This window comes from Callithrix jacchus, chromosome 5 (genome assembly GCF_049354715.1).
Source record: "Callithrix jacchus isolate 240 chromosome 5, calJac240_pri, whole genome shotgun sequence".
NCBI lineage: Eukaryota > Metazoa > Chordata > Mammalia > Primates > Cebidae > Callithrix > Callithrix jacchus.
Window position 1 is genome coordinate 83,014,473 of NC_133506.1, and position 12,127 is coordinate 83,026,599.

Genomic DNA, 12,127 nt, shown 5'->3' on the forward strand with positions numbered 1-12,127 from the left:
AGGATCCCACGTTGGAGGCGCAGGGCAGGCAGGGAAGCAAACGGAAACAAACCGAGTGCCCGGGACTGCAGAGGAATCACCCAGCGGGGGAAGGGCTGGCCGGGAGGCTCCCTCGAAAGGATGACATGGGTCACAGTGGGAGGTGGGAAGCATTCCAGGCAAGGGACTCAAAGGTCAGGCATGAGAGACCTTTGTCCAAGAGCACCTGGGGGAGGAGGGGTGGGCGACAGAGCTGCAGAGCGGGCAGGGCCAGCTCCTGGTGAAAGACCCTGCATCTGCTGAATGGCCTGGGCTTGGCCCCAGGGCCACGGGAGGATTTAGAGCAAAAGTGATAGGGTTGGGTGTGCATCTCAGGAACAGTTCTGGCACCAGGGGTGTGAAGTGAATGCTATGGGAGAGGAGGGGGGCCTGAGAGCGCAGAACCGTCTGCCATGCCCTCCAGCCTCCTGCCTGCCTGTCCTTTCCAGGTCCCAGACCTCTGTGGCTGGGGTGGCCTCAAGCCAGTCACCACAGAGGAAGTGGGGTGTAGGCCCTGGGTGAGTCCCCGTCTGATGTCCACTGTGGGATAAACAATCGCCTTGTCATGGGGCCCAGTGAAGCCAGATAAGCCTCTGCTCCCAGGGCCGCCCTGGCCGGCCCCCCACCCCACAGGCTTCAGGTCTGCACATAGCCAGCTCAGCAGGAAGCTGGCCTCAGCTCAGGACAATTAGCGCTGGTGACTTTGTACCCAACACGGAGCACGCTCGGGGTTGAGAAGTCAGACAAAGATCCTGGAGGTGGTACAAGGCCTTCCCTGTCACTGAGCCCAACCAAGCCCAGCTCCGCCGCCTCCTGGCCCGGCCCCTCCTTAGCCTGGAAAATCAGCTGCCAGCATTAGCACCCCTCTGGACAGTGTCTGTCCCCACCCATCCCAAACCTTGTCTTGATGAGGGCTCCAAAAATCATCACTTCCATCTCAGAGTGACTCAGCCTCCATGTGAGCTGCAGGCCCCAGTCAGGCCGCTGTGTGACTCGAAGCAAGTCCTGGGCCCTTGCTGGGCCTCAGTCCCCCTTGGCACACAGCAGGGCGGGCCTCCAACTCTTCGGCCTATTCTACCTGGGGCTCAGCAGCAGGTGGGGGCCTGCAGCAGGGCCCCCCACTCCCTGCCTCGTGGCCTGCTCCCCAGCTTGTGCCTGGGTGGGCCCCACCCCATGGGGCCTGGCCCCAATGAGGTAACGTCTCAGGACTCTGGGCTCCAGTGCGCACAGATGGAGGATCCCACAAAGGCGTATTGTCTCTGAGCTCCCAGGACACCCCCAGCAGAGGATGGCAGATGGGTGGAGGAACGCTGGGGCTGGCCCAAGAGGGGTGCCCTGGGCAAGTCTTTGGACCCTCTGGGACCTCAGTTTCCTCATATGTAAGAGAGGACGTCAAGGGCGAGTCAGGGCAGGGGAGGACAGCTGGGTGGTGCTTCATCTGCTCTCAGGGGGTGCCAGAGGCTGGCTTCTGCCCCAAGTGTGTACGGGCAAGGGCGTCTCCAGGGCTGGGGCAAACTACAGCACCCAAGCCCGGCAGGCTACAGGCCACATGTGCTCAAAGGACACATGAGCCAACTGTACCAAGCCTGCTGGAGCCCAGGCCTGGGCTGGAGGGAGGCAGAGGGGGCTGAGCAGGTGCCCCTGGGCTAGAGTGGGTCTAGGCACTCTTAAGCTCCAGTCCTAGCACCAAATGGACACCAACCAAGGCCTTTCTCCCCGTGCCTCAGTCTTCTCATCTGTGAAAGGGCCCACTCAGCTGTGCTGCAGGGCCGCTGCGAGGACTCAACAGAGCCCCAGTGCAGGTGGGGCTCCCCCAGGAAAGGTGCCCAGCTCCCAGCGGGTGCCCCATGAACTCAAAGTGGCTCAGTGGGCTGTGGGGTACCAACACAGAAAACCACAAAACATCCAGGGTGGCATGGGTTTCCCAGAGAGCCAGGACTGTCAGCCGATCTGGGTGGGTGGGTGGTGGGCTCGGGGTGGGGGTAGTGACTTGCCCACTGTCTCCCAGAAGGCCTGGGCTGGGCCAGGACTGAGGACAGGGCTCCTATATCACCCACCTCCTCAGGGCCCAGCCAGCATCTCCTGGGCCGGTAGAGGAGTGGGGAGGCCCAGAGACGCATCCTGACCAGGTCTGAGCTGGGAATGGTGAGGCCAGGCCAGGCCTAGTGTAAGGAACAGAGCTGGACATGGCTGCTGGAGCCTGGCTGCCTCCACTCTCTGCCCCCAGTGCTGGCCTTCAGCAGCCTCCACTCTCCTCTACAGGGCCTGCCTCACTCTGTGGAGGGAGGGCGGGGAGGGGCGGCCAACACTCACCCTGGCCTTCTCCAGGCTGTTGTGAAGTTGGGGTGGCAGGCCCTTTGTGAACCTGAAGCACGTGACAGCATGTAGGGGCAGGGCCAGCCGAGCTCCAAGGCCCTTGTCTGAGGGGTCCTCTCTCCCCTAGGCCAGGGCTCAGGTCCCCTTTTGTGTGGGACCTGTCCCCAGCGATGTAGGATGTTTAACAACATCCTTGGTCACTTGATGCAGGTAGTACCCCAAAGTGTGACAGTTACAAATGCCGGATGTCCCTCAGCAGAGTGAATGTCACTTGTTTGAGAACCCCTGAATCCACCACAGACCCAGGCCCGGGTAAAGACAGCAAGACCCAGGGATTCCCCTGGGCAGCAGAAGGGCTGGGTGGGGCCTCAGCGGCAGCGATCCTCAAGCCCTCACCGCGTGCCTCCCATGGCCATCCCAGCTGATGTTTCTGTTCATCAGAAATGGGAAGTGGGTCTGGCCTTTGCCCAGGGGCTGCTGGTTTTTCCAGTGGGCTGCACAAAGTCAACCAGCTTTTCAGATGATTCAGGCATCTCATGGTTCTCACCTGTCCTAAGCTGAGAGCCTCAGGCCCGGCCTGCCTCCTGGTGGACCAAAAGCAGCCAAGTCATGCAGCCTGGCCCTATGACCCTAGGGGGCGGGGTGAAAGGTCTGACCCTCTTCCCAAGGCCTGCTCCCCATCTGTCATTTGGGGTGACCATTCCCATACTCCCACGTGGAGGGCCATCAGGGGCCGGCCAGGCCGACCGTCTAGGGTGCTCAGGAATCGGAGTCCCATACTTGGGGAGACACTGGTGCATGCTGCTCCCACCTTACCTGGGGACCAGGAATGGGCTTGGCCCAAGCAACAGGCTGCGTTTCGAGGGTGTGCTCGTGTGGGCTCTACCTCTGGAGGAAGGAGCCAAGTGACAGTGAACTGCCGCCAGGCCCTGGCACGGAGGGAAAGAAAGCCGCTTGGCACTCAGACCAGAGCTGTGTCTCACAGGAGGCTGTGCCTGTCCCCAGCCAAAGACAGGATGGGAAGGGAGCTCGTGACTAAGAGCCAACCCCACACCCAGCCTCCTTCACGCTTCGCAGCAGCCCCGACAAATCAATGACCACATCCCCGTTTTTCAGACAAGACAATGGAGGCCTAGATTCAGGGACTCCGTCCAAGGCGACCATGCAGGTGGCACAGGAATTATATAAGGAGCTCAGGACTGGCTCCTGGTGTCACCCTCAAATGGGCACCTGACACCCCAAGGTCATAAGGATGACCCCCAAAAAACCTGTACCCTGGGCCCATAGGAGCCAGGCAGGTCGGTGCAGAGCTGGGCAGGGGTGGCAGAGGCTGAGGGCAGGCCCAGGGATTCTCGGCAAAGGAAATGCGCCCGGAACAGGTCTGGGCCCAGCTAGCTCGAGGGGAGGAAGGTAGGCGGGGAAGGCAGGCCCTCCAGAGGGTGACACTTGGCTGGGGCTGGGCTCTCAGGGCCTCTGGCCACCTGCCCAGGGCTATGGAAGGGCAAGCTTAGAGGTGAGAAGGAGGGAGCCAGGTCATACTTTCCCATGGAGGTGTCCAGTTCCTGGATACGTCACCCTCCAGATCCTGCCACCTTCCTTCACTGGGGGAGAGAGGTGGTTGAGCAGGGCAGACTGAGTCAAGGACCCACAGTGCCAGCTGCCCTCCCCAGTAGAAGGGCTGGCAGTGGGACGGGCTCACACCCAAGCCCCTGACCCAGCCCAGGACCTGGGGTTTAGAATGTGTGGTTCTTCCCAGCAGCTGTATAACTTTCTCAGCACACAGAGCACTTTGCAATCACCATCTCCTTCAGTTTCACCCTCACACAACCCCGGGAGGCATCACTATGGCCATGGGCACTGGAGGCCCCAAGAGGTAGAGGCACACACCCAGGTCCCACGGCAGGTCAACGGCCAGTGAGCCGTGTGGGTAGCACCAGGGCAGCCTGCGCTGGCAGGATGGTTTTGCTTTTGGTTTTATAACGGAAGCCAGTGGTGATTTCCCCGGCCCATGGTGGAATGGCCATTCCTAGGTTTAGTGAGAGTTGAGTAGCTGGTGTGAATGGGTGGGATGGGAATCCTAGAAGATTGACTGAGCCAATAAAAAGGAGAAGAGGAATTATGTAAGGGATCCGGTCCATCCTTTCAGCTCCGCACCATTATTATTTGCGGTTACTGTTTGTTATCATTTGTGGCTCGAGCACCAGGCATCTGCAGCCTCCTGTTGGAGCTGATTTCTCACTACTGGCTTTTAAGCGCCACCCCTAAATTGATGGGAATGGCTTTGGGCAAGGCATGGCCTCTCTCGGGCCTAGTTTCCCCATCTGTCTTGTGGGAGCCTTGTCTGAATAACCTCAAGGCCCCTTCAGGCCCAGGCACCCCAGGCCTCCACCTGCCCCTTCCCTTTGGCTTCCTAGAAACTCAGAACTCTGCAACTAGAGGAGCAGCCAGGGCTTCTCTGCTGAGAAGGGGCCTCAGGGCACTGGGTGGAAGGTAAGGCCTTTGGAGTGGCTGGCCCCAGCTTAGGCTCCCTGCTCCAAACTGACAGGCTTTCTCCCTGCCTGCATCTGCACACTGGGGGCAAGTGCAAAGCACTCGCTGGGCCTGGGCGGGGGCACAGTGCTGGGGGACCCCACTGGGGTCTCTTTCTGGGCACCGGGCAGGGCCAGGGCTTCTGAGGTCAGGTTTCCAAAGCAGCCTTTCCACACTGTGGCTCTCTCGGGCATGAGCTGTCTGCCACTGGAATAGATTCCCAGTGCTAATGACGCGGCAGGAGACGAGGCGGGCGTGGGGCTTGGGGCCAACCCACCAGAGAGAGACCACATTAAAAATGTTCCCAGAGCTAGAGACTCAGCACCAAGTGCTCACAACCACTTGAAAGGACTCGGCCGGGTGCAGTGGCTCATGCCTATAATCCCAGCACTTTGGGAGGCCGAGGCGGGTGGATCATGAGGTCAAGAGATAGAGACCATCCTGGTCAACAAGGTGAAACCCCAGCTCTACTATAAATACAAAAATTAGCTGGGCACGGTGGTGGCACATGCCTGTAATCCCAGCTACTCAGGAGGCTGAGGCAGGAGAATTGCCTGAACCCAGAAGGCAGAGGTTGTGGTGAGCCAAGATCGCACCATTGCACTCCAGCCTGGGTAACAAGAGCGAAACTCCAACTCAAAAAAAAAAAAAAAAAGAAAAGAAAAAAGGACACAGCCAGAGGTGTTGGGGTCGGGGTGGGGGTGCTTGACATGCTGACAAATTACAGGCGTGGAGCCCGGCCCCTTGTTAACCAGACTGGCAGTGCCCCTTCTCCTGGGACCACAATTCCCTAACCCACTAGGCTGTCGTGAGGATTAAATTAGCCAATGCAAAGTGCCTGCGGCGGGGCCTGGTGCACCCCCAATGCTATGGAAGTATTCGCCGTCATCATGCACACGACCTGCTCTCAGGGAAACGCTCTGCACACAGCAGGTGCCAAGCGATGGCTGGCAGAAGGAGGGCTCCAGACACCAAATGCCCAGGGTGTCTGGGCAGAAGAGCACTGGACCCGTGAGATCCTGTAGCCCAGAGAGGGGAGGTGACATGCCCAAGGACACACAGCAAAGCAGTGCTGACAACCACAGCCCACCCTGACCCCAACCACAGCATTCTCTGATCCACTTCTGTTCTGTGGCTTCCCCTCACCCAAAGGTTCTTTCTACTCTGCTCTTGCGTCTCAAAGTCATTTCAACTGTGCAACCATCAATGAAGCCTTCCCTGGCCTCTGTCTGAACCAGATCCTAAAACCAGTAAGTGGACATTCTAAGGAGACAGCTTTTAGCTTAACCCAAGAAAGGACTTCCTGGGAGTTGAAGCTCTCCAGATAGGCCTCGAGCTAGCTGAGGAGGGAGTGAGCACACTACCACCAGAGGTATGCGAGCACACAGATAACCAGTGTGGCATGGGCTGCTCTGAAATCACACGTGAGGCATCACCTGGCATGAGCTCCAGCACCTGGTCGGCAAGCACCTAATCAATGTTTATCTTATCTCTGCCACGTTGGAGGTAGTGAGTATCCTGTCCCTCGGGGAATTCAAGCAGAGGTTATATGACTGCCTGGCAGGAGGCTCTAGGATTACTGGACTCAGTGCCTGGCACAGGACTCCTTCCAGAGCAGACGGAATGACCCCAGCCCTCCGGCCTGCTCACCTTGAGGTGCCCCAGGTGCATGCGGGCCCGCTCACACATGTGCAGGAAGTACTTGACGTTGCTCTCATCCACGATGATGTACACAGCCACTTTCCTCTTGAAGCCGGCATCCAGCAGGTCCTTGAAGATGTCCACATCGGTGAACATGTCCATGACCACAGCTATCACCTGGGGGCAAGAAGAGAGACTGGGGACTGTCAGGCAGCGCAGCAGTGGGGCAAGTCTCGGCAGAATGCACAGCTCTCCCGTGCCACCAGCCTCTCGTGGGTGCCCACTCTGGCCCCACAACTGGAGCTCAGGACCCGGACCAGGAAGTGAGGGGCCAGGGACCTTTCTTGGCCTGAAGTTCAAGCTTCAGTGCCTGCTCTGGGCTCACCCAGGGGCCCTGTGTTGGTGCCTTCCCAGGCCAGAGCCGGCTACACTCTGCCTGCCTCATAACACCTGGGGATGCTGAGATGAACCTGACGTGCCAATGCCCAGGGAGAAGGGTAGCAGCTGGCGTGGCAGCTTGCTGGGCCTCCCTTGCATCCCTGGGCTGGTGTGGACTTTGGTCAGTGCCCAAACCCAGCTGCTCTTCCTGTCAGCTGACAACAGCTGTCCCCACAGCAGGTGACCTCCTGCTGGACCTGGCTCAGGGTGGAGCCCCAGTAGTCAGAGTACACCTACCTACCCCCAGCCCAGCCAAGCCCCACCAACAGGGTAGGGGGTCCGGGTGAGTGAAGGTCCCAGGTGGAGCAGGCAGAGGGACAGGCTAAGGTGGTGTGGGCCGGGCCCCAGTGGGGCTCAGGGAGTCAGGTCTCTCTCTTGCACCTGGTCCCCTCCCTGTCCCTGGGCACAAGTGGGAGGAGTCAGACCAGGGCCTGTGCCTGGTCACAGCCGCCCACACTGCTAATACAGATACATGTCCCACTCTTGGGTGGGTGGCCCCATCCCTCCCACCCTCTGAGGCTGGCACCATCATCCCTGGCACCACAGGGATGATGACCATGTGGAGAAGAGGCCAGGGACCTGCCCTAGGGCACACAGCAAGCTGGGGACAGAGTCTGGCTACAGCCTACCCAGGTTTGCCAGGGAGCAGAACTCAGCTCCCACCCCCATTGTGAGACTGGCCTTGCTGGGATGCAGAGATTCCGGGTGATGGAGGCAGCCTGGAGCCTGCTGGGGATGTGTCTGCACACTCCACGGTGAGCTCACCAGGCTGGCCCCTGCAGGCCCATCTGGGCTCCTCCTGGGCCTCAGGCCCCTACTGACGCCCATTATTCATCTGACACCAAAGCCCAGACTCCAGCAGAGGGGAGGGCCCCACACCTGCCCTGCCTCAGACTCACTGTGTGACCCTGAGCAAGACATCTGGCTTCTCTGGACCCAGTTTTCTCATAAGTACATCAGACTCCATCTCTCAGGAGAACCGAGGAAACCCGAATGCCACAGCACCTGTGAAGAGCCCGGCCAGGAAGGGCTTGGTGACGTCCGTTTGCTGCCTGTCTCCTATAGTCACCCACACATTCCTGTTTACAGGGGGTCTTCTCAGCCTCAGTCCCGCAGCTTCTCACAGGCACCATGGTGGCGAGAGCCCAGCATGCAGCCGGATAAACTGAGGCTCAGTGAGGTTGTAAGGCTTGTTGGGTGTCACGAAGCAAGCTGGGCCAGGGCCTAGACCGACCCCTGGTCAGGTCAGAGTTGGTCTCCTGCCCCTTCCCTTGGACATTTAGTCTCGGAGGACCTGGGAGAAACGGCGGTCCACCCAGAGCGGAGCTGTGGGACTCCCGGAACTCTAAGGCCTAAGGGTCCTCTCTGTCCTCTGGGGAGACGACTGCTCCCTATCTCTCAGTCTCTGAAGAGCTGTTTTGGGGCAGAGGGAGTAGCTGGTTGATGCAGGGGCTACGACTGGCAGGGGAGACGGATGTGGGCACCAGACAGGGAAGCACTTGCTGCCCCCAGGGCTGCCCAAGGTTAGACAGGGATCTTGAGAGGGAGCTCACTCCCCAACCCAGGAGATGTTCAAGTATGGCCAGAGACTGCTTGGACAAGGGTGGATGAGAGGGCAGAGGACACACAAGACAGACAGATCACCATGACCTTGGACTGAGCCACCAGTCAAGGGTGATGAAACCCTGGGCGGGGGTGTGTGGTGGCAGCAGGGACCTTCCTGCCTGGGATCTCCCAGACCCAAAGCTGCTCCAGCCCAGGGATCCCCTTGGTTAAGCCACTCTTGAGCAGGCAAACAACCTCACATGCCACCCTGGAAAGGAGCCTAATGAGGGCGCAGCAGGCACACTTCTCCCTGGAGGGCTCCGAGCCCTGCCTACCATGGCAGATGGGGACTTGCCCTGGGCTTGGGCTGGGGGACATGCCCCAGCAGGACCTGCACCACATGTGCCATTCCCCACCTTGCCCTCAGCCAGGCAGTGTGCCTGATCCAGGGACCATCTGCTGTCAGGTTGGATTTGTTGGGGCCTGCACCCCAAAATGGATCCCCCCATAGTGCCAGCTTGCCCCAGGCATTGGGCTCAGTGCCTGGGATGGTCAAAGATGGGTTTGTAACAGTTGCAAGCTTATGTAAGGGGTGCCTGATGCTCCCCAGGCAAGCCCCTCATAGCCTGTCCTGTCCATGGAGCCACAAAGGTTTCTCGGGGACTGTTGAGTCCTGTCATGCCCCTCCCCATTTTATAGATAGGAAAGCTGGGATCAGAATCCACGATGAGGCTAAAACCCAGGGGACCACCCACCCAGAGCACCTTCTGCACAAGAGACTGGACATCAGTCCTGGGCCCTTGCACTGCTTGATGGTTCATAAGGAGCCTTGACAATTGTTACCTTATTCAGTCTTCACAAGCACACTGTGAGGCAGTGGTTCTCCTTTCCATTTTACAGACTAAGAAACTGAGGCACAGAGCCATTCGCTACCTTGCCTAATTCTGTTGGGAGGCCCAGGTCACTTGTGACACTGTGAGCTCAGCAAGGACAGAGCCCTTGTCTTGGCCCAGGATGGGACCTGGCTTAACGTAGGTCTCGGGGAGCTTTCCTCAGTTGAGGACAAGACCAGCTGGCTTGGCCTGGGAACGACTGCAGCGGTCAGAGCACCTGTGACCACAGCCCCTCCTGGGCCCTGGGTTTCCCCATCTGCCAAATGGGGCTGTGGGCCTGGCTTGCCCCTGTGGTTCTATCCAGTTCACACATTGGCAGAGCTGGCCCAAGTCAAGAAAAGCACCAGATGCCTCCTGCAGCCCCAAGTGTCAGGCACGTTCCCTCAGAGGTCCGGGGCAGGGCCAAGGCTGTGGAAATGAGACGGGGAGGCTGACTCCGGAGACCAGCTCTGCTATGTCCTGGGCCACACTGGGCAGGAGGCAGGTGGCTGGGTCCCAGCACTGAGCTTGTTCCACTCCTGAGGCTGGAACCAGCCATGCCCCTTGAGCAGCTGGCACGGGCAGGCATAGCAGGTGGATACGTCCATGTCCTGCAACCCATGCCCCGTTCTTGGAGCCGATGGGCAGCTCCCAGCCCAGCAGCCTGAAATCTGTGCCAGCCATGCAGCCTAGCTTGGCTAGGGGAAGGAGGGAGCCCAGTGGGCCCCGCCCATCTCACTGATGAACAGGCCTCTGCTGGGCAGGCTTGAGGCCTCAAAGATGCAGCTGCAGAACCTGGGAGGCCAATGCCCAAGACAACCATCTGGCTCCTGCCAGGGTGTGGGAGGGATGGCCATGCCTAGGGGGCAGAGGCAGGGGGGCTGCAGCAGAGGGGGACATCAGCAGGGATGTGGATGGGCACCGGCTCAAGTGGGCCAACAGGGAGCCTCCCCTTGCCCCGGCCCAGGCCTCTCCCTGGGGACTCCTGGTGCCTAAACGCCTCCTGCACGTCTGTCTGGGGTATCCTTTGTGCAAGCGCTCTGGTGCCCCACCCTCCCAGTCCCTTCTCCGGTGCTGTGCCCTCCCCGCCCAGTGGATCCGCCGGCCTCTGCACCCTGCCTTCTGCCTATGTCTCCAGACCCCTGCCTCCCTCTGTGTCCTGGGTCTGGTGGACATCCGCCTTTATGTGAGAGATGCAGAAACTGAAGCTCAGGGGGAGGGCATTGGTCCGAGGTGGTGCTGCATGTGGATCCCTGGTGCCCAGCCAGGAGCACCTCCATCACCTGAGCTGGAGTGGAGAGGTGACACAAAGGAGTGCCCCACCTGTGGCCACTGCCCCCCAGCAGACATGGCCTGAAGCCCAGTAACGATGGCTGCTGGGTTGGGGGTTGGACAGGGCTTTAGGTCACAGAGGCAGGGAGCACAGGTGTGGGCCTCCTCAATCTCCTCCTACCCCAGCTGGAGTCCCCTGAGCAAGGGTGGAGTGGGCGGAGTGGGCCAAGCAGCGGCGTCTGAGCTCTAGGCTGGGCTTTGGGTGAGCACACCTGCTTTCCAGGTCTCAGTTTCTTCATCTGTCAAAAGGAGAAGGTGACAAGATGTCTAAGACCCTTAGTCTCTGATGTCCCTGCCGAGGGACCCTGACTGGGCCAGTCTGGGCGGCTGGCACATCTCATCATGCCCATGGGTCTGGGAGAGGAAATGCTGGTGGCGGTTCTCCGCCTGCATCCCCACAGGGCTCCTGCCTCACAGGTGCCAACACCCACAACAGCTATTTCCCAGCCTTCCCCTAACCACAGAACTACTCTTGATGCAGAAGTGCCCTCATAGGGCAAGTGGGTAGAACAGGTATCAGCAGAGGTGCCCGGGGAGGAGGGGTGGGGTGAGATGGGCTGGCCTGGTTCTGAGCATGGTGGGAAACCAGTGGTGTGCAAGCCCAGCCTCTGCAGCAGCATCTCTCCAGGGGGCCCTGGCCAATGCGTCCCGACCCCTCTCCCCGACGTGTCCTGCCTCAAGCAACCATGTCTCCCACATGCTGTTCTCCTTGCCACCCGCGCATTTTGCATCTGCCTGGACACCTCCTACCTGTCCTTCAGATCCCAACTCAGATGCAGCCCCAGCCTCCCTGTCATCACTCTGGCCTCTCTAGGTTGAGTGTGGATCACATGTGCATTTCCTCTCAGGCACAGCAATGGAGTCTCCCCAAGGACTGAGTCCCAAGACTTGGTGAGAGGGGAGTTTCCAGCCTGCACGTGAAAAGCCCTCCACTTGCCTCACCCTCCCAGGCCTCAGAGGTCCCTAGAAGTGGCTCAGAGAGAGCCAGCCAGGTTCTCTCTCCTCACCATGCTCCAGCCTGCCCCAGAGCCCGGAGCCCTGAAGCGGCCACAGATACTGCACACTGCAGACAAGTCCCCAGGCCTCTCTGGGCCTCACCTTCCCACCTGGGAAGTGCAGGAGGTGGGGAGAGTCATCTTGGGGTCTGTTCTTCTCCAGCTCTCCAGACAGTGGCAGTGTGAGCTGCACCCGCTGGCTCTAATCTCAGTTCCTCCCGGGAAGCTGCATGACCTTGGGCAAGTGCCTTAGTTTCCTCTTGAGGATAATAACAATCCCCACCCACAAGATTGTTGGAAATAAAAGTGAATTAATGCAGATGAAGCCCCAGCATGGGATCCACAAACTGCAGCGGCACATCCCCTCCTCGTCCTCCCACCAACCCAAGTCCCAGCCCACCAGACTCAAGGCTCCCTCTGGGGTGGACAGGCCAGGAGTGT

At 59.7% G+C, this 12,127-nt stretch overlaps 1 protein-coding gene across 1 annotated transcript in view; it reads right to left on the reverse strand.

Annotated features, from left to right (window-relative positions):
* Positions 1-12,127, reverse strand: part of FAM83G (family with sequence similarity 83 member G) — a 34,982-nt gene that overhangs the window by 11,528 nt on the left and 11,327 nt on the right. Inside the window, exon 3 of the mRNA XM_002747854.5 lies at positions 6,514-6,681. Within this exon, the coding sequence (XP_002747900.1) occupies positions 6,514-6,681 (168 nt within the window). The remainder of the gene's footprint in view (positions 1-6,513; positions 6,682-12,127) is intronic.